General features: G+C 39.9%; 3 protein-coding genes and 2 non-coding genes across 11 annotated transcripts; 3 read left to right on the top strand and 2 right to left on the bottom strand.

The window, feature by feature from the left end:
• Positions 1-1,063: 1,063 nt before the first annotated feature.
• LOC135936842 (protein bric-a-brac 2-like) lies at positions 1,064-18,327 on the top strand. Of its 7 annotated transcripts, XM_065479818.1 has the most exons (8): positions 1,070-1,221; positions 1,829-2,016; positions 2,073-2,279; positions 2,342-2,504; positions 2,566-2,808; positions 2,865-2,930; positions 7,573-7,941; positions 8,378-9,193. In XM_065479818.1, exons 2-8 carry the CDS (start codon positions 1,834-1,836, stop codon positions 8,719-8,721), a joined length of 1,575 nt encoding a protein of 524 aa, XP_065335890.1. In that variant the 5' UTR covers positions 1,070-1,221; positions 1,829-1,833; the 3' UTR covers positions 8,722-9,193. The 7 variants fall into 7 exon arrangements, with proteins under 7 accessions (XP_065335889.1, XP_065335890.1, XP_065335894.1 ...); XM_065479817.1 differs by lacking the exons at positions 7,573-7,941; positions 8,378-9,193 and adding an exon at positions 17,246-18,327 and having other exon boundaries at positions 1,064-1,221; XM_065479822.1 differs by lacking the exons at positions 7,573-7,941; positions 8,378-9,193 and adding an exon at positions 11,156-11,580.
• Positions 18,328-19,332: 1,005 nt separating this feature from the next.
• LOC135936846 (uncharacterized) lies at positions 19,333-20,518 on the bottom strand. The gene is made up of 4 exons (XM_065479830.1): positions 20,311-20,518; positions 20,043-20,242; positions 19,829-19,988; positions 19,333-19,768 (listed from the first exon to the last, which is right to left on the bottom strand). Exons 1-4 carry the CDS (start codon positions 20,380-20,382, stop codon positions 19,460-19,462), a joined length of 741 nt encoding a protein of 246 aa, XP_065335902.1. The 5' UTR covers positions 20,383-20,518; the 3' UTR covers positions 19,333-19,459.
• Positions 20,519-20,601: 83 nt separating this feature from the next.
• LOC135936845 (TELO2-interacting protein 2-like) lies at positions 20,602-24,509 on the top strand. The gene is made up of 5 exons (XM_065479829.1): positions 20,602-21,141; positions 21,209-21,331; positions 21,450-21,608; positions 23,369-23,587; positions 24,198-24,509. The coding sequence occupies exons 1-5, from the start codon at positions 20,683-20,685 to the stop codon at positions 24,480-24,482; spliced, it is 1,245 nt and encodes a 414-aa protein (XP_065335901.1). The 5' UTR covers positions 20,602-20,682; the 3' UTR covers positions 24,483-24,509.
• Positions 22,859-22,931, top strand: TRNAR-ACG (transfer RNA arginine (anticodon ACG)). Its single transcript has one exon. It is a non-coding gene; the product is annotated as a tRNA-Arg (tRNA).
• Positions 24,080-24,152, bottom strand: TRNAR-ACG (transfer RNA arginine (anticodon ACG)). Its single transcript has one exon. It is a non-coding gene; the product is annotated as a tRNA-Arg (tRNA).
• Positions 24,510-24,595: the final 86 nt, after the last annotated feature.

Consider the following 24,595-nt stretch of genomic DNA (forward strand, 5'->3'; position numbering starts at 1 on the left):
TGATCGATCCCTTCATGCATGCAGCAGCTACAGCTAGTCGAGATGTGCGCTAATATGACACTAATAGGATTTCTCCAATTTCAAAGTTTGTCATGTCTGTGTGCTACGACGATGAAGAGTCAAAAGTCTCGCTGTATTAATATAGCCGCAGCAGGATGACCAAACTTTGACAACATTAAAAATTTATATAAATGTACTCACTTATTTTCAGTTAGTTGTAATAATTTCAGTTTGATTATTTTTTAACATAAAATGAGATAATAAGAAATACACAATACCCATAATACTATGAAAATTGCCTGTATAGATAATGATTATTATAAATAACTCATCCCTTTTCTATCATATTTTTTTGATTATATAAAATATGATAGAAAAGGGATGAGTTTAAAAACACATACGAAAAAGTAAAATAAAAATGTTTTCTTTAACTTCGAGCTAACGAAAACTAAACGAGTTGGATGCAAATTTCGGTGTTGCAAGGAAAATATTAAAAATGAGCCGTCCCATAGATAATAATTCCAAATTGTACATATTACAAATAATTATATCATTCATATAAAAATAAAAACTGAATATGAACACAATAACAATTATTCCCTTTAATTTTTTTGCAATGATGATCTTTTAATCTCTGTGCTTTATTTCGAAGATTTTTTTACTCTTTCACTTAATGGATTGTATGGAAATGAAAACCAATAATTCTAACTAATTTATTCTTATGACTTTTTATCTTATTTATGTTAATTATCCATGAATTGTTCATAAATTTACCGAATTTATAAAAATAATTTTTCGAATTTTATTTTACATAGACGTGATTAATTTTTCTTCTCAATTAGTATGCGATTTAATTCAATGTGAGCAATGTGTGAAGTAATAATAAACATGTCGAATGAATAAAATCAATATTGAGGGAGATTAGGAAAATTCTGTTGAACGACAGCATAATTCTGTTCGCGGGGGATAATATCAAATATGACGGAAGTGACGCATGGAGGTCATTTGCTTTAGTCACGTGACTAATTGCCTCCCTCGTGATTGGCTCGGTTCGATTCCGGTAACCGCGGCGTTTTCGCGTTTGCGCAAGAGCATTGAATTTATTGAAACTTTCATCGCTTGGAGACTGAAGTTTTCACGGGCGACAGGGAATTCATTTTCTTCCCGATGAATCGATTGCACCTCGGCCCGGAGTAGTTCAAAACGTAAATAATTAATCAGGTATGGTTTCTCAACTATGAGACGATGCGTTAGTGAAGTTTCCGTCTTTATTTCTACCTCTAATGTGTAGCGCCAGGGCCCCGGACCTGAGCGACATTCGCCCGCCTCTCCGAATGCATACATTCGGCGTGGCGTCTTTGTAATAATAGAAAACTTTTTTATGTTCATATGCACTCGTCATGGAAAATAGCAATAGTAGATACAATAGTACGCACAAAGTTTGTTATTCAGTTTTCGTTTGGCTTGATTGCGAATAATTTTGGGCCAAATGGGCTACGGGCGGTGCGCGGGGCACCTACTCAAATGGCGGCCTCGGGTCGGGTACTCAGCGGGGCCTTCCAAATGGCGGCCGGCCAAGCTCCGGCGGCCACCAAATGGCGCACCGTTCGATCCCATCGGCCACCGTGTACTGCCTATGGAGGCCTTAATCAATGTCGTTATTCTATTTTTATGACATCGACTGGCGTTCCATATTGAAAGGAAAATTATTTTTCACGTCATTTTCCACGTTTTCGAATTACACACATTTCACTCATTATGTCATGTATATACATTTAGGCCAAACATGTTTGTTGAGAAATAAAATTTCAAAAATATTTTGTTCCAGCCACCATGGCGAGTCAACAGTACTCGTTACGATGGAACAACTATGTACGGCACATGACAAGTGCTTTCGAATCTCTACGGAGTGACAAAGACCTGATCGATGTCACGCTCAGCTGCGAAGGAAAGAAAATCCCAGCCCACAAAATGCTGTTATCAGCGTGCAGTTCCTATTTCAAAGACTTATTCAAGGTTTGCATTGTCGGGAGTAAGGTTGATTAGTATTTTAAATTTTTACTTAACTCTAGGAAAACCCTTGCCAGCACCCTGTTATAATTTTCCGTAATGTCACATTTGTTGATCTCGTGGCGTTGGTCGACTTCATGTACAATGGAGAGGTCAACGTGGAGCAAGAACAGTTAGCATCATTCCTCAACACTGCTGAACTGCTTCAAGTACAGGGTCTCACAAACAGCAGTAAAGATCAAGAGAAATTTAGAAAGACTGCCAAAGAGGTAATTAACAGAAGCAACAAACCAGTAGATTGGCACTTTAAATTTAATTTTTGTTCCATTAGGACGACAGAGTACCTGGTTCCAGTTCTCAATTTGATGAAGATGGCGAGGAAAGAACGACGACGCCAACTAGAACAGGTCCTCCTGCAGCCAAGAAAAGAAAATGGCAGTCGCCAAGCAGAACAGAAAGTCCAGCTGCTCTCCTCGAGTCCCAAACTGCGCAAGGTTGGTGTTTCCTCAGTTTTGAAACCATAATTCATTAATATTGATTTCCAAACCTCTTTAGTGAGTTCTGGTGGTGACGAGGATTTGCAGACTATTGATCAAGTGCCTTTAAAAACTGAAACGCCAGAATATGATGATGAGGATGACGTGCAAGCGGAATCTGGAGGGGAGGACACAACTGATGAACAAGATATTGTCCAGAAAATCCAGAAAAGTGATCAGCTGGTGTTGACATCTAACAGAAATAGGACTTCCAATAATGAACACTCGCTTTTCGGCAACAATTCTATGGATATGGACTCTGGTAAGTTCTGCTTCATTGATTTTGAATACAGCATTAATTAACGTTCATCTTTGCAGGTGATATGAGCAGTTTTGGTATGGCTGGACCATCAAATGAAAGCATGGGCCAAGATGGAATGCAAGGTAGGCAAAATCGTCTTCTTTGAACTTCCAGGCGTGACTCATTCCATCCCTGAGTTTGAAAATGCTGTTCAATACATGGCATATCATATATTTTTACTTTGCTTGACTGAAACATAGCCCTAACTCAAATATCAGTACTCAATTTCAGGAGAAAGAACCTGAAAGGCTTGGAATATTTCTAGATCTTGGAAGGCTCTAATCTTGCTAGGGCAATGCTTACCCGTTAAATTAACACTTATTTCGTTTCACTTGTTAGGGATTAGCGTGGTGACAGGCAGGTTAACAATTTTTGACCTTGCCGTAGTATGTTTGGCTATCCTTGATTATTAGTGATACATCCAAGTCTCAAAGGGGGAAAATTAATACTAACCATCCTAACTCTATTAGAATTTTCAGTCAAATTCTTTTCATGCTACTTTTCTTGGATTGCAAGTACTGATATTCCCGAATGAGTAACGCCTGTTTTATCGTTTTGGTGTGTGCTAGTAATTATTTTCCTTGATGGGCATACTTTTTTCATAATCCACCAAATATAATAGTTCTTACAAAATACACAGTTTACTTGCATAATAGCATAGAAATTTAGGCAGGCATTTTGAAATTGAATTGCGTAGATGAACTTCGGGTCCGAAAGTAACTTGGCACCGTCCATGCATTGAATAACACTAAATAACGGAAATCTAATTGAATGATTGGGAGTTGACTCATGTGATACAAATCACGGCGTTCAAAGTGTGGAAAGAGCCCTCTGTCTCTAGTACGTTGATCTAAAACCGCACATATTATTGTTCTGAAACATCAATGAATTGATTCTTTTCCCCCATTTATAAAGGCTGTCGTTTTGCAGGTTTTGTGTGGCGGAAAGAGCGCAAAACGAAAGTATACGAAACGTTTAACGGCACATTTCAGTGCAGCGTGTGCGGGAATTCATTTCAGACGAAGAATCAAGCTTATTACCACTATTACAACAAGCATGAGTGTAATAACCCAAGTCCGTGCGCACGAAAAACTAAAGTTAACGACTTGAAAAACGGTCTGTTCGAGTGCAGTGAGTGCGGTGAGAAATTTGAGACGAAGAGCAAAGCTTACTATCACACGCGCTTCCATGACGCCAAATCCGAAATTGTTTGTCGCCTTTGCAAAAGACAGTTCAGCACCTACGGTAATTTGCAAAATCACATTAAGAACTTCCATCAGTATGGCCAATAATGAAAGAAAACTCACCTGTGAGGGTGCAGTATTATAAGTTTTGTGTATGTTCCCAGGGACCTAATTTTGTTTATAATGGATTTAAAATTCTAAAATTTTATACATAATATGTGAAATAATTAAGGAGGTTGTCGCATTGGAATGGAATTAGATCTAGTCCCCGTGGTGAAATGTAAGACCCAGTTGTATTTAAAGGGCGACCAAGATTTTTTTCAGTTTTTCCGCTACTGAGTAGACATATCTGCTTTTAAGCTAACGTAACCAAACTAAAAATCTTGAATGAAGAGTTTTTTTGCATTTTGTATTGAAATATTCTGGTTCCAAAGTCGGAGACAGTTTCTGTCCAATGTGAGTGACCTCCAATTTAAATAGCTATGTTGTAAAAAATGCACATACTATTGGACAATTGAATGCACTCAAACTTAAAATTTTCCTAATTTGTCTTATGTTAGTTTTAATTATCAGTTTAAGCCTGGCTCTCGATGATTAAGTCAGTGGCGGCTTTATGCAATAGCAATCATGCTGAAATTTGAAGTAGTCAAAATGTATACAGAAATATCAATGAAACTGATGAGATTACTACTTGTAGTTATATGCCAACAATGTAGCACAAATATACGAACTTAAAAGCTTTTTTATAAATATAACTATACATATTGTAATAAAAATGGATGGGTGACCGCCTTTATATCGGCTGCATGACTCTAGGCCGACTCGCTTCTTGCTGGTTTGCACCTTGCCAGCACGCGTGATTTGGCTTCACGGGACGAATGTCTAGCGTTTCAAAAGTGCGCGCCCTTCCGGTCCACGGGACAAGAATAAAGATAGCAAAAAAAAAAACACCAATGGTATCGATTTTCCAATCACGTAAAATGAAAAATATGAGGAAGTTTTAAGTTACATTTTGCATTTACATTGGTTTTTATTTTAATTTGCAGAGCAAGAAACATGGGTTCCTGCTACTTTGACAGACTCAAACGTTTGCGAAGATCCCTTAGGAAATCTAGACGCTTTTGTTAAGCAGGAAGTAGTTGAAACTGATTCAAACAATTTCAATCCAAACGAAAAATTTCTCTTCGTGCAGTTGGAGAAGAACTGTGCCATAGACAAATTAGCACAAGCTAATTCTGTGCCTGGAATTTCCATAACTGTGCCAAAAGTGCTGAAAGTAATTTCGCTGCCCAACAACACATATGCATGCAGCAAATGCAGCAGGACTTCTATGTCAAAGAAATCTATACGAAATCATTACGGCAGGGTCCATGATCGTCAGCTGCCTTGCACTGTTTGCTTAGAAAAATTTACTAGCAAAAAGATGCTCCGCGAGCATTTACTGGCGCACTCTGGTCTTGTCAGGTGCAAACTGTGTGACAAGAACTTTGAGAGTTTTGCTTTGCTCAAAGTCCATTTCGCTAAGCACAAGAAAGTAAGAAGGAGAAAGAAACCCGCTCCTAAGTCGAATCCTACCGTGTCTGGTCCTGCGATCAATATTGCATAGGCCCGCCTAAAATGATACTTCTTGTTGTTGTTGTTTCGGTTTCGCATTACTTTGTATAAGAAGTACATGTTAGAGTTAGTTAGAAGATAAAATATTATCAAATGTTTTTTTTTTACCAAACTACATTTCATTTGGTCTTTGTAACAAAGACTATAAGGATCGATCGAAGTGCTTGGCACATAATTACCTGCATTTGTGTAGATCGTGCAAAACGTTTGAATGACCGAAATCTTAGATTGATGGAGAACATCCTTTTGAGCAAACAACCAGACATTTACAGTGTATACGATATTATGATTTGATTCGAATTAAAACTTATTTAAACTTTTTTTAAGTGTTTGTTGAAACTTTACTAACAAATTAACTTCAGTGAGTGGGGTGACTAGGCACATAGTTCAAATTTTAAGTTGGCCGTCGCTTTTGCAGAAACGGTCGACTACCCAGGTGTGTTAATAGATATGGCAGCTAAAATGTTTAGCCCGCGACCGGAGTTTGAACCACGCATCGTGCCTCTGGTCGACGGGACATATTCATGCAGCCTCTGTAATAGGACTTACATCAGCAAGATGCTTTGCAAGTCTCACCTCGCGTATCATCTGGGGAAAACGATGTGCCATATCTGCGACAAGGTTCTCTCCTCTATGCTTAATCTCAGACGCCACATCAACAACTTGCACGGAGAACAAAGTCCTCTCGCAATGAAGATTCCCTGTAAAATTTGTCGCAAGATGATGGTCCCTCTCTCTCTATCTTGCCACATCAAACTGAAGCACAAGATTGACCCTGATGTTCTCAAATTGAACCTGGACCCAGTTGTGCTCTTGGACAAAGAAGAACTAGCATCGGAGCTCGCCCGAAGAGCAAATCTCTTAGAAGCAGAGCCTGAGGGCAGGCCTGCAAGCGTCGTTTACAAGGGCCATGGGGTTTGCAAAATTTGCTCCAATAGGAAGTCATGTGCTCACTCAACATATTGATTTGCACAGGAAAGGAATTGCGTTGCCCACAAACGATTTAAAGCCAGTCATTTGTTGTTTTAACTGTCATTATAATTTATTTTTCCATTTGACCTTGGAACATTCAAGGAATTGTTCTCTAATTCGACAGCCTTCACAATACACCGGGTATTTTGCACTTGAAACATTCTCGAGCTATGAGTGGATACATACCACGAACCGCAAAGTTAAGCCAGGATCGGCCCTTACTCCGCAAAAAAGATAAAAAAAATGCAAAATGAAAAGTCACTACTTTAAGCATTTCAATGCGATTTCTTTTAAATTAATTTGCCTGATTGTGCCAAATTCTGAGAGTTGCTTTACATTTTGCAGACCCCGATGAAGATCTCCCGGTCGCATCAGACATGGTGGCAATTCATCACAGCATTTTTTACGCGGGGGCCAACGCGGACGTGTCCGAGATGAAAGCGACAATGCGAATTATCGAGAAGAACGATAAATTCATTTGTAGCTTTTGCGAGCGCGAGTTTTCTCAGAAGGAGAGTTGTCGGTCACACATGGCGTCGCACTTGGGCAAAACAACGTGTAACATTTGCAATAAGTCATTCAGTCGAATAAATGAACTGAACCGTCACCTGGCCGTGCACGAGGGCAAAACGGTGTGTAAAATATGCTGCAAGGTGCTCAGCAGCGGCAAAAGTCTGAAGCGTCATCTCATTTACGTGCATGGTGCCCAGCAAAAACAACCGTCAGTGCAAATTAAGGACGATACCAATGACTCGCAGTGATCCTGCCAACCCCGAAATGTGATGTGACTTTTCTTGAGCCCATTTCTTGTGTCTGCAATAAAACATTCTCAGATCTGAAATTCCAGATATAGACTGACTCTAATTTTAAATGCACAATGACAAAAGAAGTTATTCCCATAACTGATTTGAGATAACTGAGGAGATCAAGTAGCTCATTTTAGATTTTTTTGCAGAGCTTGTGTCTCCATTCAACGAAGTGTCAGAGCCGAACGAAAATATTAACTTCGTCTATACCGATGCCGATCCTCTTGCGATTGATGAACCGAGGAATTTTATTAACAAAGACGAGTTGGTCAGCAACCAGGACGGCCGATACTCCTGCAGCATATGCAACCGCGACTTTGCTTCTCAAAGGCTTTATCATTCGCACCTTGACAAGCACCAAGAGTTGACCCCTAGCATAAAGTGCAATAAATCGTTCAGCACAGTTAGAAAACTCAACTTGCGCATGGCGAATCGCCGAAAGACGCTCAAGTGCAATAAATGTGGCAAAACGTTTAGCACTTCCTCTTTGCTCAGACAGCACTTGGACATACACAAGGGTAAGAACTGGTGTAATCTTTGCAACAAGGGTTTCAGGCTTCAGCGCCAAATTCAGTTTGATAAAGTATTTAAAATTGATCCACCAACGCTAGACTAGTAGCAGTTAGTGCGTTTTTATAGCAAAATAAAAGCTCAATGCATTTGACAAGGTAAAGAAGGATTTTTTTAAAGAAGCGTGTCGGCAAACATTTCTCTAACCTGTCGTTTCTCACAAGCAAGGTGCGGCTTGGTTGATACTTAAAAGGGGTAGGTTCCATGTTCATGCAGCGAGAAACTCTTATTTTTGCTTCTGATAATCGAGACAAGCGGGCTTTTTTGGTATGTCCCGATGCAAACATAATTTTCATTGCATCCAAACTTTTTCGGTGATGAGTCTGACGCACAGAGAAAGAAAGCGGAAGAGAGCTAATCGGAGGCGCTTTTTGGTATTTTCAGATGGACCGGATGTGCATTTCCTTTTGTCCGGCGGGTACGAGTCGGCGCCGGCGTCGTCAGGCAAAATCATTTCGTCCCAGGGCAAATTCATTTGTTCAGTGTGCAATCGCACTTTCTCGCACAAGCGGTCGTGTTGGACACACATGGCCATGCACAACGGCCGCACCACGTGCTCCGTTTGCCAAAAGACGTTCAGCAGTTTGTCCATCTTGAGAGCGCATTATGCGAAACACGAGGGCAAAACCGTGTGCTCGATCTGTAACGTGAGCGTCAGCACGGCCAAAAGCTTGAAACGCCACATGACCAGCGTTCACAACATCCCAGCAGACGAGTCCAGCTCGTAGCGAACAGCGGACTTGCAAGTTATTGGCTCAAATCAGTGCTAAAGACAGACGATATGATTTTGGCCCACACGTGGGGTGACAGCCAGTGAATCCGATTGAATAATTTACTCCTATCACCTCCTGCCCTTGGCTACAATATATTCTTACGATTAATCAGCAAACCAATTACCAGGGAAATGGAAATTTTGACTGAAACTAATGCAATAACGCTATACTACTATGTATAATTCATATTGTACTTCTGATGATAATGGAAGCGCAAAGCCCTAGTGCGAACGACAAAATGGATCTGGCCTTCTTTGTGAGAAACCCCAAACTCGATGTTTAATTATTTTTAAGTTTGTTACAACTCGCGGAAGATCCCTTGGCTAGCTTAAAGCACAATAATGAAAACAGCGAAAATACAAAAAGACCCGTTGCGTTATTCCATGTTGAAAAATCAAAATAAACAACTTATTGCTTTGGAGGACTATTTTACAGGCATGTTTTATTCCGTTTTATCAAACATTCTCAATTTATCGACGATGATCCGTCAAAAAGCCGCCCAAGGTTTTATCGATTTGAAATTACGCTGCAGTATTTGGCGCATGACCTCTCAACAGAACTCGCGAGGTGGGTTAAAGATTGGTTTTGAATTAACCTAAAGTAACAATTCAATTAATGAAGTCGTGTGGACGAGAAGCGACGATGATGACCTTTTGTTACTTTGGTTTCAGGGGAGCTTGAAATGAGCGAGTTCGTAATTAGAGAGGAGGACGAGGAAGGGACAAAAATGAACTTGGCGCAGTTAGAGGCCGTGGGGGTGCGAATGCTAGAGGCGGCCAACGGCCGTTTCCTGTGCAGCGTGTGCCACCGCGACTACACCAACAAGGGCGCGTGCGTTTCTCACTTGCAGACACACGCCGGTCACACGACCTGTGGCGTCTGCGGTAAAACTTACAACTCGATGGGCGACCTGAAAAAGCACCTCAAAGTGCATCAGGGCAAGACGGTGTGCCCTGTGTGCGGCAAAGTGTGCAGTCGAATTTCAAACTTAAACGCGCATTTGAGAAATGTGCACAAAGTGAACGTGAACTTGTCCTCACAGACGAAACATGAATAGTTATCGGCCACAGTTGTTTGCAACGGTTTAACTCTTAAGCGATTATTCACATTGTGGTCATTTAAAATGATAGAAATAAAATGTTGACTGGTTTGTTTTAAGCAGTGGCCTACTTTGCGAATATCAAACGGAAGTATTTTTATTCCTACAACCCCGGAAATCATGGAAAATTCTTGGGAAATTCAATGATTTGGATGCGCTTGATTTTATTCTTGATTTTATCGATTAGTATTTTAACTCTTTAATTATTTAAAAAATATGCCCCAATTCAAGCAAATATTTGACGTGAAACTTTGCAAAAATTGCGAATACCGTGGAGTATTAATCAACAGATTGCAATTTATTGTCAGTGAACCCCGAAATCACCATTTATTTAAAAATGATCATAATGCACTCGCAAATCATTTGAAACTTCAGTCAGACAGTGAGTGATGTGCGTTCTTCCCGTTTGCAGAAAATGAAAATGGCCCATTGATTTATTCGTCACACGAGCCCCATTGGCCGCTGCAGGACCCGCCGGCCACGTCGCTGCCCCGGTTTGAACCAGAACCAGCGAACCCTTTAGTGGTGAATGTAGACAGGGACGCAGGGATTGTGGTACGCGATGGACGTTTCAACTGCGTGACCTGCGGAAAAAGTTACGCGGACAAGAGAAGCTGCAAATTTCACATCCTATCGCACCGCGGCGAAACCACTTGTCATATTTGCAACAAAGTGTTCGCTCGCTTAGAGAATTTGCGACGCCACCTGCATAAACACGAAGGCTCTATTCGATGTCCCATGTGCTCCAGCACTTTCAACAGCAAATACACGCTCAACAGCCATTTCAAACTGTGCAAAGAACGAAATAATCCGTGCTGAGAGATCGCAAAACTCACTTTGATTAAAAGCAAGTGGAATCAGTTAATGGTACCACAACGTCGACACTTGAACAAATAGAATCTTATTATTGGTTGTTATTCATTGGTCGGATATGGCAACTGTTTATTACACATATTTATTTCCGCTAACCGACTTAAAAACTCTGGCAATGTTTTGTAACAAAAGAGCAGTTATGGCTGATATATGTTCCCTTCGGTTATTTCATTTCTTAACTATCGTATTTAGAATGGTCTCCATAACTGTCGTGCCTCGCAATATCAAATTGCTGGCGGGCAAAAGCACTAATAATTGCAGAAATGTCGCATGCGACGTACATTATGAGCTAGAATACTTTCATTTTTCTTTAACCCAATCGAAGCCTGTATTCAGTTAAAATTAAAAAGTGCATTGTCGCGTGCTGCCTTACTCTCTCGTCTGTCAGTAAGTGATGTGCGTTCTTCAAATTTGCAGACGAGGATGAAGTATCTTTGGTTTTCGAGTCGCGCGAACCCTATTGGCCGCAGGAGGATCCGCTGGACTTGTTAGAGTCCGGGCTGCCGCCTCCGCCGCAGCAAAATGAGCAGTCTGTGCACGCGATCGGCATGGTGGTGCGCGGAGGCCGATACCACTGCCTCTTCTGCGGCAAGGGGTACTCCGACAAGAGCATCTGTAACACTCACATTCGCTCGCACCTCGGCGAAACCACGTGCTACATCTGCAACAAGACGTTCGCACGCACAGAGAACCTGCGACGCCACTTGCAAAAGCATCAGGGCAGCATTCGGTGCGCTCGCTGCTTCCGCACTTACGGCAGCAAGTACTCACTCAGTTCCCACATGAAAATGTGCCTCGCTGATAAAAACTCTTTTCCGCCCAATTAGGCAATTAGGTCTGTGCTTGACCAAGACTTAAAACGAATTTCATCTTAAAATACTACATATTTTATGCGGTTGGTGTTGTACTACTAGTTATCCTCTGATATTCACAAGCGACTGTAACTACTTTGTCAAATTGCAATCTTATATTTCCTTTGCGAATAGGTCAATATTTTAAACTCAATTTTTTTCTATTTCACATAATGCGACGAATATAGTTATGACAAACTGAAAATTTCCCAATAAAACCTGAACTGTGAATGCTAGAAACAGAATTTAAATCGTTTTACTGAACTACACTAATTTGTGAAAAATGCAAGGTGCTTTGGAGCTCAATTTCATGTGTAAAAAAATAACCGACAGGATATACATGGTTTCCTGTAATGAACAGTTTGGATTGCCAGGTTTCGAAGGGGACCAAAACACCAGCAAAAAAAAACTGTGATATAAACGTAACACCGGTTGTGGGACCAAATTTCCAAAACAAGCCCCCCATTGACTGACAGCAGGAAAACGCCCCATTGCCAAAACCAAATAAGACGCTGTGAGTTGGTTGCTGATGGTGCACTTCTTTCTTGCAGATGCGATCGCAAAATTGCGCCTGAAATGGGAAGGAGCCGACGCCGGCAGGCAGCTCAAGCCCAAGTTTTACATAATCGAGAAAAACGGGCGCTTTTCTTGTAACGCGTGCAAGAAAGATTACTCGGATAAGAACAATGCGAAGAAGCACTTGCGCTCGCACGCCGGCGAAACGACGTGCCACATTTGCCACAAGTCGTTCGGCACGGTGCCCCGTCTCAATTACCACCTGGCCATGCACGAGGGCAAGACGCGCTGCCCCGTCTGCTTCAAGGTGTTCGGCTGCGTCTACAGCCTCAAGGGTCACCTCAAGTCGGTGCACCGCCTCCAATGACCGCCCTTCCGCCCCTCGCACTCCTGCGGCGGCAGATCCACCCGCCGGCATTGATTTCGTTCCAAACGACGACCGCCGCGCGGGTTTCCTTCCTGCCTCACGCAAAATACAACTATCGAACTACGCATATTATTAAGATAGGGTTGACCGTTTTAGGCGCTGTTTCAGTTTTGTCAGGGGTCCTTAACGTTGGAAGCAATTTTCTTCTGATTGGGAACCTTAAAAAAATACATTTTTGTCGTATCATTCAAACAGGCTTTTATTTTTGCTTAAACTCGCAAAAAGCCGTCTAAAACGTTCAACCCTGCACACTCATAATCAGCCCTTGGTTCCTAAATTTACTCAAACTGGATCAGATGAGCTTTGCTTTTTAAACTTTTTATTTGTTAATTCCTAGTTGAGGTTTTGCGCATTTCGGACCGGAAATTGAGCAGTTCCTTGTCTATTTTTGAGCGACGATCGAAAGTTCCTATCATAAGAGAGATACGCCTATTTTTGTGCAAAGTGGATGCATCCACCCAGCGAGTTTCTTTGAGTATTTTTCAATTAACATATTATTACGTCTGAAATGCACGAGCCTCCAACTACGCTGGAGCAAATTGTGCCCGCTTTAGGGAATTTTGCTGCCACATTTACTTTGGCGTCCTTATAGAGGTGACTGTGAAAAGAAAGTCTTGTAAATGATAGCTAGACTTTGGTGATTGATTGCTTATTTTCCGCTTCTTTATAGTAAGATGTTAATACGTTTAAAAACGAATTATTATTAAATGATAACGTTACGCATTATCATGCCAATTGTGGGAATAAAGTGATAGTTCTTGTTAGCATACATAGACCGTACTGGTGGTTTTATTTTGTTTGTCACTGAGAGAGTAATAACATAAGCCACCCTTCCATTCCGTTCTTTCTGCGAAGAACGACGAAATACACTTCCAAATTCTGGCTCTCAATTAAAGCCTGGGTATTTTTCCTTTGTTTTAATTTGGATACTAGATTGATTTCAACTGGTACTAAAATTAACACACAGTTTACACACAATAATTGTGGAACCTGCCCTTTACTTGTTAGAGAGCATGCTAGTTGCACATTTCCGTCCCCAGGGTTGCCTGTTTTGTACAAAGTGGTAAAGCAGCTGTCCAAGTTAATAATTAGAAATTAATACCCGATGTTGATTTTGAGTAGCCAAAAGTAAAGTGAGACGTTCTGGTGTTTTTGCAGAATTAACGAAGCGCCGGCCGCTTAGTGCAGAGCAGGAGTCCCGCTTATATCTGTCCAATCTGCCGTTTGTTGATATGCGCGCCGTCGAGGTTAATGGCCGCTTCATATGTAGCTTTTGTGGGCGGAATTACTCGCGCAAAGACGACTGCAAGACACACATGAAGTCGCACCTCGGGAAAACCACGTGCACGGTGTGCAAAAAAACCTTTTGCACAGTGTCGCACTTAAAAAAGCACATGGAGATGCATTCGGGACGCACCAAGTGCAACGTCTGCGGCAAACTGTTCAGTAGTGTAGGCAACCTGCAAACCCACCTCAGGGTGGTCCACAACACTGTCTCCTATTAAATGCTCGTCCGCTCCACGGGCAGACGTTGCAGCCGACAACCAGCAGCTGTGTGAAAAACTTATCTACCTAATAATGAGTAGTATTACATAATGTCAGGACGTGAAAAATGCAGCCTTTTCACCTTCTTGATTTTCTTACGCCTCCGCAACTCTGCCAAATATTTATACGAGGAGATTACAAAAATTTCTGTTCCAACTGAATATAATATTTTTGATGGATTTTAACTTTGATCCAATGATTTTGATCTTCCACCTCAGCACATTGACGCTTTGAGAATAATTTTGAGGACAATAGATATTAAAATTATTTTTATTTCGTTAGGTTAAGTATATGAGACATCAGAATTTTTTATTTTAATCGAATCTTGATTTAATTTCATTTGCAAATTCACCTTAAGCTCGCACTAAGGTTGCCAGGGTGGTCATAAAAGATACCAGTATTTTTATATCTGTCATCTGGCAACCTCAAGTTGCGATTGATACGATGTCTTTTATGCCTATTTCAAAGAGTGCATGAAAATAACACAGTCAAGTAAAGTTACAATCCTGATTAAATTTCCTCAAAGCTTGGAAGAGCTAAGGTTCCTAGACTGACAAAATACTATGTAACCTATATGGAAATGAGTTGAGCAAGACACTATATGAAGTATGAGGGAAAACGGATTTAAACTCGCTGTTTAAAAGATGCATCTAGACCTTATTTCGTCTTCATCAATCATGGGACTCTTACCGCCTTTGAATCCCTGGTAAAAGACAAAAAGAAAGGAATTTTAAACGTCCAGGAAAGTCCGTTTTCCGTACCAAACCTCCGCAATAAAACGGAGTTTTGTTTTTTTCCATTGGTGGTTGCAAGATATAAATAATTCGATGGATTAAGTTAAAATTTAATGCAGCTACCTCAGCGAAAAGTAAATCACGCCAAGGTTCTTGCATTGAACTAAATTATTTACTAAAATAATTTGAATGTTTTCAAAGGCGAATCGATACTTGTTCCACATAATTTAGATAACTCATAACCTTGAAGCTGTGTGACAACTTATGCAGGCCAGAAGTGATCCTCATGAAAGTAATTCTAGATTAACATATTATATACAAACTTAATGATACGAATATATTATGATATACGATATGATACATGGTATTTAGTATACAGAAATGTTCGCCTTCAATATGTGACGCTGAACTTTGTCTAGCTTAAAAAACGTACGCATTTAGTTTTAATGTCGGGTGTTTTATACGTAATTTTGTTCTACGTGTAGGCAATAGTTTTGATAGCAACTTTGGTTTGTAAGCGCTTGTTCATTAAACTCAGGAACCCAACATGCGAATAATATTATCCTCTTTTCATTATTCGTCATTTCACCTTGATTAATTAGCAGAAGCTGTTTCTACCTGTCACATTGACCCAATGTGATCACGTGAATTTATCATTCTTTCAGTGCACCGACAGAGCAAAAACCCCACTACAAAGCAAATAATAAAACGGAATGAGGAAAATTACCAGAAGTTCAGTCATATAGCTCGAACTTGACGTGAACAGTGAATGGAAAATTTTTAAGACTGAATACTCAGACAAAGCTGGCACTATATAAATCTCACGAATACGTTAGAACGTTTCATCTCTTGCAATCCTCGCTAAAATCTTCACTGAATAGCAAAATACTGTTTTTTTTTTCTTAATAATCGTTACCTTCTGCCTGAAATTCCTCTATCAGTGGTGCCTTTCCCAAATCACGTGCGTTTTAATAGTCAGGCACGCGGATAATGTGTGATAAAAAATATCATGCCTCCAAAGCAAGCCTCACTAATCAGCAAGCCCGTAAATTAATAATCAGCCCTTCTGCCGCTAAGGAGAGTAGGCTGCCGCTATGTGAGTTAAGCTAACTTAACTATAAAAGCTGCGCCAACCATTAAATGTATGCTGGGTCCTCCCAGCTTTCTTTCTTTTTTTGTAATATGATAATGACTGACAAAATAGATTTTATGTCTCCCATAAGCAAGCAAATAAGTAATGAATGACTCAAGGTGCTTTAAATCTGAACAAAATAATGTGAAGCTCGCTGTTTCGGGCCCGCAGTCCTCATCAGCAGAACTTAACATGTTAAGCGAAATTCTGAATCATTGCGGTCGTTGTGAAACGTCCGACTGGATTCATCACTGAGTGACCTTTTAATTATGGTTTCTTTTCCTTTTTTTCTCAAGAGTTGTACATCATAAATCATTTAGAAAAATCCACTAAAACAACGTACTAGCCGCCAGAAAAAGGTCAGCTGAAAATACGGAGCATAAATTGTTGCCAGCCTGAACCCTCTTTATTTATTTTATTTTAGTGCCTCATTGTTTGCTTGCTTAATCTTATGTGGTCGATTTTTCACTCTTTGTTTTGAAAAATCAGATAAATTTGGAAACAAAAAACTGGCTTTGTGCGCATCCAATATTGGTGCATTTGCAGAGTTTTAAGCAAACCCTAAATATAACGATGAAACTATATATAAAAAGCACTGGCTCTTGGAGTAAAAAATCTCCAAGTGTTAGATTAAAACTTAGATAGGATTGCGGTTCGCGAATGAGAGCACTAATGGGCTGTGGCTTTTTGCAGAGGCGCCGCGTCCGCTGTGGAGCGATAGCGAGGGCAAATTCATATGCAGCCTGTGCGGCGCCAAATTCATGCACAAAAGCTCGTGCATGAGGCATTTCGCGGTGCACGAAGGCCGGTCCACTTGCCCAGTGTGTCTAAAGAACCTGTGCCACCCTGATGCCCTGAAGAAGCACTACCTGCGTCACCACGCGCCTCATATGACGCAGTATTGACTCGCCCCTGGCCTATAAATGCAGTGAAATAACATTCGCATTTGAGGAAACGTTTTTAAGTCTCCCAGTGTAATCGTCATAATGTGTTTTGTTTTAATTTATTCTGTGGAGAACCAAAAAGCTGTCAGCAGTATTTTAAGTAATGCATTTTTGCCACTCTGTGCGAATTTTTTACATTCCATAAGTGTACATGTAGAATTACAAGCGATGAAATAGATTAGGTGTTATAAAAAAATAAACAATAACGACGGTCTGGACAAGGAGGAAAAATAAAAATATCCGGATTTGATTTCAATGAAAAATAGCGAGGTCTTATTGATGACACAATTTTAACATATATAGTGAATTCGGTGACACAAGCAGACAGTTGTGGAAACTGAAGTCTTTTTTTTTCCAGACATATCCACCAAATGCGAGGACTATTCCGAGGACTTTGCCAATAACAGTGCGGGCCAGAGCGAGATCTGGCAAATCGTACACAGCTTTTCCATCTCCAATGACCAGTTTGAGCAAAGTATCGTGCCGAAGTCCTGTCATCCGCGTCGCAGAGTATACACAGTGTTCAAGCCGGCTGACAACTTAACCAACAGTCCTTATTACGTTGAAGCCGATGCCGAATTTACTGATGATGATGATGATGATGAACCACTGCCTGCAGAGTACGAATCTCTGACAAATATCGAAGAAATTGATTCGGAATCTGGCCGGTCACTCCGATCGGCTAGTTTAAACAGATTAGGGGAAATGCAGCCAATTGTAGATCTGGGCCTTCGCCTCTCTGTTAACGATAATGAGCTAAATGCGCGTGATTCCAAACCTCAAGTCGCTGATGCTTTGAACGGTGACGCGGAATTCCAAAGGAGGCTGGAGCCCAAATCAACGTGGCAGGTTCCCCAAAATGACATGACATTGAAGGTGGAAAGAAAGAAGCCAGGGCCAAAACCAAAGAAGGGTCCGATAGACCAAAATAGTGGTAGAAAAAAGCCAGGACCGAAAGCAAATGACGTTACACCAAAAATTGCTAGGAAGAAAGCGGGCGCAAAGCCGAAATCAAACCAAGTGGAGAATGTCTCAAAGCCAAACAAAAAGTTGGTCCGCAACGAAAATAAAATCTCCAGTCAGATTAGGAACGAGAAATGCGAAAAGAAGAAATCTGATCAAAAGTCAAAGGTGGATAGGAAAACCGCAAAAGCAAATGCGAAGCAGGGCAAGGACTGGCTGTGGGTGATTGAACGCAATGACCAATTTGTTTGCAACAAGTGCGCTCGCACATTCCCCACCAGAACACACTGTTTGACACATCAGAACAAGCACCGGATGACTTACTGCTGCGTCAAATGCAACCGCTGCTTTATCAGCAAACCTCGTCTTTTGAGGCACAGGCTGGCGTATCACTCCAAATCAAGGAAATGAGCCCCTGTAACCAATTCAAACAAATGTAGTTCAAAACTTTTAATTTCCAACAGACTTATGAAGGAATAAAACAATTTAATTAATATTATGTGACTATGAATAAAACGCTAGATAAGCGTAGCCGTGCTTTTTATTTTACCCTGCCCTTGCACTCATGTCACACGCACTTAATCGCATGAATACACACAAATTAGATATAAATTTTACTGAACTTTCGATAGCATTAAATATATCCATACTTTTTACAGCTGAGGACGATGTAGAACTGATCGAATTAGACGAAGAATACGTTGAGGGAGAGTATGAAGACGAACTGGATGATGAGTACGGTGAAGAATATGAGACTGAAAACGCCGATTATTTTGCTGGATATCAGGGTGCTGACAATCCGGGAAGCTTGGACGATAACGCATCTCACGCTTGTGAAAAGTGCGGCAAACTGTACAAAAGCAAGACATCCTTGATCCACCACTACAACGTCCACTTGGGCAAGACAACATGTCCAGTGTGCAACCAGGTGTTCAGTAGAAGACCGTACATGCTCAATCACGTGCGGCAAAAACACCCTCAAGTGGACAAGCCATACGAGTGAACGGAAAGACAGACTAAAAAAAACTAAGCAGGGTCCCCGTAGATCGGTGTTTTCTTGCACACTGCAGAATCTGAGATAGTTTCATTTACTTAATGCGTAGTAATCGGTGCACATATCACGTTGCTCCGTCGTTAAATTTTTAACAGTTCAGATAGCAAGAATATTACTATGAGAATTTAGTTTTCTTTTCTGTTCTACTTAATACACGCTAAACTCTGCCAAATTTACTTATCTGTACTAGAAATTGTTAATTTAAATTAAGTTAAGTTGACAAATCTTGCTAAGATCTGACGTAATCTGAGCGATAAATATTAAAGTTGATTAAAATTATGCTTTTGTTTTTAAGTTAAAACGCGTATTTAAGTAACTGTGTACAGTGTACAGCATCATTCTGGTAGTATTAACCTAATTTAAGACCATATATAAGTTAACTATTCAGTGCCAACAGTATAGGAAACAAGCGATACAAAACCATTAAAACTAATGTGTTATCTTATTCGCTTTTTGAATGTTTTATTTCTTTTTATAAATACCAACGGCCCATGGTTTTATATTATTGAATGCCTACGATTGACTATATAGCTGAACACGAAGTTGGATCTCTCATTATAACTTTTGCAGCGCTTTGCATTCGCAAAACTCTGAATCAATTATTTTTGGTGCATCACCAATTCTTTTAAGGACCACTTGAGTGTTGTTTGGGTAGCTAACGCTCACCTCAAGTGGGCCACGAGTGAACACAACCTTGTTTCCAGAGAGAGGTCTCAGTCTGACTACCGGCTTCGTCTTGTACTTGCTGGGATGAGCACTTTTTCTCGTCTTGCCTTTAGCCGACTTGGGTCTTTCCCTCTTCACTACCGCAGCAGTTTCGCACTCCTTCGAACAGATCGTAGATTGGCCCTTCTTCAAAAATTCCTTAAAAAACAAATTCATTAATTTTAAGCTCTCTGGTTAGATTTTGTAAGAGATTGGTACCTTCTTCGATTTCAACTGTTCGTATTCCTTCTGCATCTCCCTAATCCTGCAAGCTGTGCACTCTGATCTTTTTTCATGAATGTCAGGAAATTTCAAGCATTCGTCACTCAACCTGCGATGGCCCAGAACAGGTCCATATATTCCAATACGCCCTAGAAAACTTCAGGAAAGAAAACAATATAAATGGTTCAGACAATTCTATAAACTAAAATACCCTCCAGGCGGATCAGTAAGCCATCGGTTGTCCAAACGACTTGTGCTCATGATCGCAGCCATTCTCTGCAAGAGACGAATGTTATCCTTCTCAATTTTCTCTGTCCTTTCCTCTTCAAATTGCAGCTTTTTTAGCTTCAGTGTAACATGACCCCTTTCCTTAGGGGGACCTGAATCGATGACGGCTTTTGCAGACTTGACCTAATCCAAAAATATAGAAAATTTCATCTGTGTTGAAAAAAGCCGAAATTGAAAATAAGGTTAATAACCTTTTCTTTGTGACTGTTGAAGCGCCGTTGCTGCCACGGGCGAATCAAAAGGTTTTCCCTCCGAGTGAGCATGATTATGTATTTTTATGGTTAATCTCAATAATTATTTAAAAACACAAAACACGTCGAAAATTCTTCAAAGCTAAAATAGTGACACATCACGGACTGGTACGATGGTCACTAAACTCGTTTGCAGCAATTGGCGCCGTCTCCGTGCCAACCAGCCGCTCAGCCAATAAGGAGCGAGCAATGCAGCAAAAAGTAAAAGACGATCGCAGATAAACACAAACAAAGCAATATGTTTTGAGTCGGCTTTAAAAGTGAGAATTTTCCGTATTAGAAACTTAATTTTCTGTGAAAGAAGAACTGACCATGGCTTGGGCAGCTATTCAGGAGGTCTCAGAAAGGCTGATTTTACCGAAACAAGATCAATTCGAAGACAGGCCTTGCTGCCAGGAGGATTTTTCTGCGCTGATACCTGAGATTGACAGAAATTTCCGTGCGCTGCTGGACGGTGTGAATAATTTGCCTCATTTTTCGATTGAAACGATGTCGACAGAAGAAAAGTCAGCTCTCGCCAGTATAGTGTTGGTCTGCGGAGAACATTCGGCAGAAAAGCCGTGGACCTCAAATTTCTCAATTGAAAGCAGCAAAAACATTTCGCTTGTGCTTTGCAAACTTGGCAACTTTTCAAAGCTGGAAGAACTGATTTTGAACCCAATAATTTTGAAAATGCTTCTTAATTCTCTCTGCCCAAAAATGGAACCAAATTCGTGGAAGTGCAGACCAGCAACAGTCCAGTGCTTTGGTTGGGTTGTGCTAAAAATAGTGGTAGGCATATTCGTTGTTTGCTCTTCGTTCAAAAAAGATATTAACATTTATTTTTGTTCAACTTCAGCCTCCGACATTTGGTGAGGTGTTGCCAAGGATATTTCCTGCCAATTTAGTCATTTTAGATGACTGGGAAACTGAATACAAAATTTTTGGCTGCCAACTGATGGTACATTTAATAAACAACGTGGTGAGCTACCTTTTACTAAATATTTTACTTCAATTTTGATTTTTTCCGTGGCATTAACTTGTTGAAATAAAGTAATACGTAGAAGCAAGTAAACAATTTTTTTCTTTTTGGATTTCAGACAAAGGCAGAATTGCAACGTCAGCAGTTTGACGACGTTGTTTTTGACATTCTTCAGAGACTAGTTTATGAAAGAGAAGCAGTAATTGTGGTTCAGGCTATCAAATGCATTGCAGCTTTGGTTACTAAAGTGGACCACAAGTACAATCAACCATTTGAGGTAACATTTAATTTTTTTATCTAAAATCAAGCATTTACGCTGCCTTGAAATTTACTTTCGTCAAACGAAGTTAAAATATTCGCGTTTGAGTTTTTTCTCTTTTAAAAGCAGCTTTAACTATTAAATAGTTGGGTTTTGCGCTTAATTATAATGGTTTTGGCTTTTCATCAGCGCGCAGCTATACACAATCATGCAAAAATCAAAATTATCGTTTTCTCACACTATACTTGAGAATAACATGGAGTGCTGAGAAGTGTGGGAGTCTGAACGAGAATTGTGATTTTTCTAGAAAATTTACACATGCAACTAAAATCCTAGAGTTTTTTAAAAGACCGTAACAAACAGGCGTGTAATTAAAAAAAATCTCTAGGAAACATTTTGTAATAATGTAAATTCCCTAATTTGGAAATTTACCCATATCCCGGCCACCAATTAAGAAGTTTTTTTATTGATGATTGAACTAGTAGTAGTTCATTAAGTTGATTGTTTTTGTGATATTTAGGAACAGTTTATCTGCACAATGTGCAATCAAGAAATCAAGACCAAGGAACAGTTGTCGGATTTCTCGAAAAATTAAACGGTTTGGCTATGATTTTTCGCTCGATTTATCCAACAGTGTGCTAATTTAGAAGAATAATTCCCTAAATTGTGAAAAAATCGATAGTTTACAATGAAGAGATGCTCGCCGCTTGATTAGCCTGCAAACAATTGATCCGATTTTCTCACAAATTTAAACGGCAACCTGGCAGATTGTTAGCTTTTTCTTCATTTTTAGATAGCATTTCAACTAAAGTTAAAAATGATCTTTTAAAAATTGACTTAACATTTTTACTTTTAAAAGGTTAATTATAATAGGAATTAGGAAGATCAATCCTTTCATAAATTGCTCTTATTTTAATTTTCTCTACATCAGGTCTGTTTAGATAAAATTTACTTGAATAAAATTATTATTTCATTTCAAATACATATTAATATTAATCATAAAGATGAGTTTATTGGAATGCCAGCCAGCAACCCCTAGCAGAGCTGAAATGAAAAAGCCGCGGTAAAGGAAACTGCGGGACCCATAGTATCAAATTTTTTCTTCGTTACAAACGGTCGAAAAGTTTCCATTATGTTCTCAGTTGTCAACAATGTCAACTTCTTAAAAAAATAGTTACATACTGCAGGATTATTTGCTAGAGTATCGGCTTTTCGCTGTGAGCTGTTACAACGAAACACTACATGAGAGAATCTCTAGTCGTCATAGAGGTCCTGTGGCGCAACGGATAACGCGTCTGACTACGGATCAGAAGATTGCAGGTTCGAATCCTGCCAGGATCGATAATTTTTTTCTTGCAGCTACTTTTTCAAGATTATTTATTTCTGATTTTTTGTGCATCGCTCATGCTTAAAAGAAGATGTGTGTAACTAAAATATAACTATCTATAGCATATTTTTAAACAATAAACTAGCATAATTATTAGGCCACATCCAGAATTAAGAACTTTTCTAGTTCATCATGGGAGAGGTTAGCCTGATGGTTTAACAATATTAATTATTCTGCTCTTAAATTTCTTCACGCCATTAATTAATTGAAACCAAGCCTTATTTGTTTTTTTGTTATCTATGATGAACAAACAAAATTTTTGCAGTAACCTGATATACTGTAAAGATGTTAGGACATATAAGTAGTATACTTTTTAAAGTTAAACAATCTTATTCCCACTCTTAAACTTGTAATGACATCATATATTTATGAATAAAAATTATGTTTTCAGATAGGACGATATGACAAAGTACTCAAAATTCTGCTGTTTCAAATGGAGTTTGAGCAAGGCTTGGAATTGAGGAAGGCTTACGTGGAGTCCCTTCTTCTTTATCTCGAAGCTGGATCCGTCTCACTAATTCTTTGGTCGCAGAGGATCCTGAGAGTCATATCTGAATACTTGATGATTGAAGACGCGTCTGGCGGTGCTTCTCAGTTACTTGCGCTCAAAGTAAGATAAGCAAATATCAGCTCAGGACTAAATCGTAGTTTTTTAAATTTTAACCATTCTTTATTCGTTGGTACAAGCCTCTATGATAGCAGATCGTTCGTGCCGCGGAAATGCGATAAGAGATGGGCCATATATCCGCGGCACGAACGAGATGTACTTAAGGTGTTAATAAATTTCTGTTGTAATTAGAAGCAGCTTCTTTGGTGCATAGTGATAGTTTTAACGTGTTTCTGCTATAGTTTCCGCTGCAGGTTGCAGACCGAGATGGAGCAAATTTGGAAGGAAGGGCTGCAACCTGCTGCCGAAACTAGTAGAGTAGGACATTTCTGTAGAAATATCGAAAAATATTCATCCGAGAAAGCCGCTTCTTACCTCAACAGAAAATCGTTCTTTGTATATATTTCATTAAAAAATTAGACTTAAATTCTTTAATCAGCCACCCTGTTAGAATTCCCCATCATCCTCTTGTTAATTTAAGAAAAAATAATTACTCGATCCTGGCAGGATTCGAACCTGCAATCTTCTGATCCGTAGTCAGACGCGTTATCCATTGCGCCACAGGACCGGTTGAAACGGCATTTTAGAGACTAAAGCAAAAATTTTCTTGCAGGCTCTGTTGGTGTTCCTCAAGAAGACATGGCCCCGTGCCAACAGCAATGCCAACCAGACGCTAACTATTGTGCTGAGATTGCTGTTGGGTGCGACAAAAAGAGAGCCCTCCATCGTAATGAAAAAGGACGTCAAGTGCCAAATATTGGATCTCATCAAAGAGTGTCTGCAACTCCTAAGCAGCCTCGCTCCAATAAAATGCAGAGAACTCTTGAAAGGATTGGAACAAGTGCCGGCTGGTGACGAGTTTTGGTCAGTGTTGAACTCAATTCCAGAGCTGAAATAAAATTATCTCTATTTTGTTTGAAAGAAACAGTTAAATCACTTTCATTTCGCTCATTAGATTTATTTCCACGCCTCAATAGCACAATTTTTGATTAAATCACTCAACTTCTAAGC

The sequence above is a fragment of the Cloeon dipterum genome, chromosome 2, assembly GCF_949628265.1.
Source record: "Cloeon dipterum chromosome 2, ieCloDipt1.1, whole genome shotgun sequence".
Lineage (NCBI taxonomy): Eukaryota > Metazoa > Arthropoda > Insecta > Ephemeroptera > Baetidae > Cloeon > Cloeon dipterum.

Bases quoted from the DNA above. Each gene is read 5' to 3' on its own strand.
- LOC135936842 (XM_065479817.1), top strand. From the start codon at position 1,834: ATGGCGAGTCAACAGTACTCGTTACGATGGAACAACTATGTACGGCAC. The intron at 2,017-2,072 runs GTTTGCATTGTC...ACTTAACTCTAG, and splicing joins ATTTCAAAGACTTATTCAAG to GAAAACCCTTGCCAGCACCC. The intron at 2,280-2,341 runs GTAATTAACAGA...TTGTTCCATTAG, and splicing joins TTAGAAAGACTGCCAAAGAG to GACGACAGAGTACCTGGTTC.
- LOC135936846 (XM_065479830.1), bottom strand. From the start codon at position 20,382: ATGCTCACTCGGAGGGAAAACCTTTTGATTCGCCCGTGGCAGCAACGG. The intron at 20,243-20,310 runs GTTATTAACCTT...TTTTTGGATTAG, and splicing joins TCAACAGTCACAAAGAAAAG to GTCAAGTCTGCAAAAGCCGT. The intron at 19,769-19,828 runs GTACCAATCTCT...TTGTTTTTTAAG, and splicing joins AACAGTTGAAATCGAAGAAG to GAATTTTTGAAGAAGGGCCA.
- LOC135936845 (XM_065479829.1), top strand. From the start codon at position 20,683: ATGGCTTGGGCAGCTATTCAGGAGGTCTCAGAAAGGCTGATTTTACCG. The intron at 21,142-21,208 runs GTAGGCATATTC...GTTCAACTTCAG, and splicing joins GGGTTGTGCTAAAAATAGTG to CCTCCGACATTTGGTGAGGT. The intron at 21,332-21,449 runs GTGAGCTACCTT...TTTGGATTTCAG, and splicing joins TACATTTAATAAACAACGTG to ACAAAGGCAGAATTGCAACG.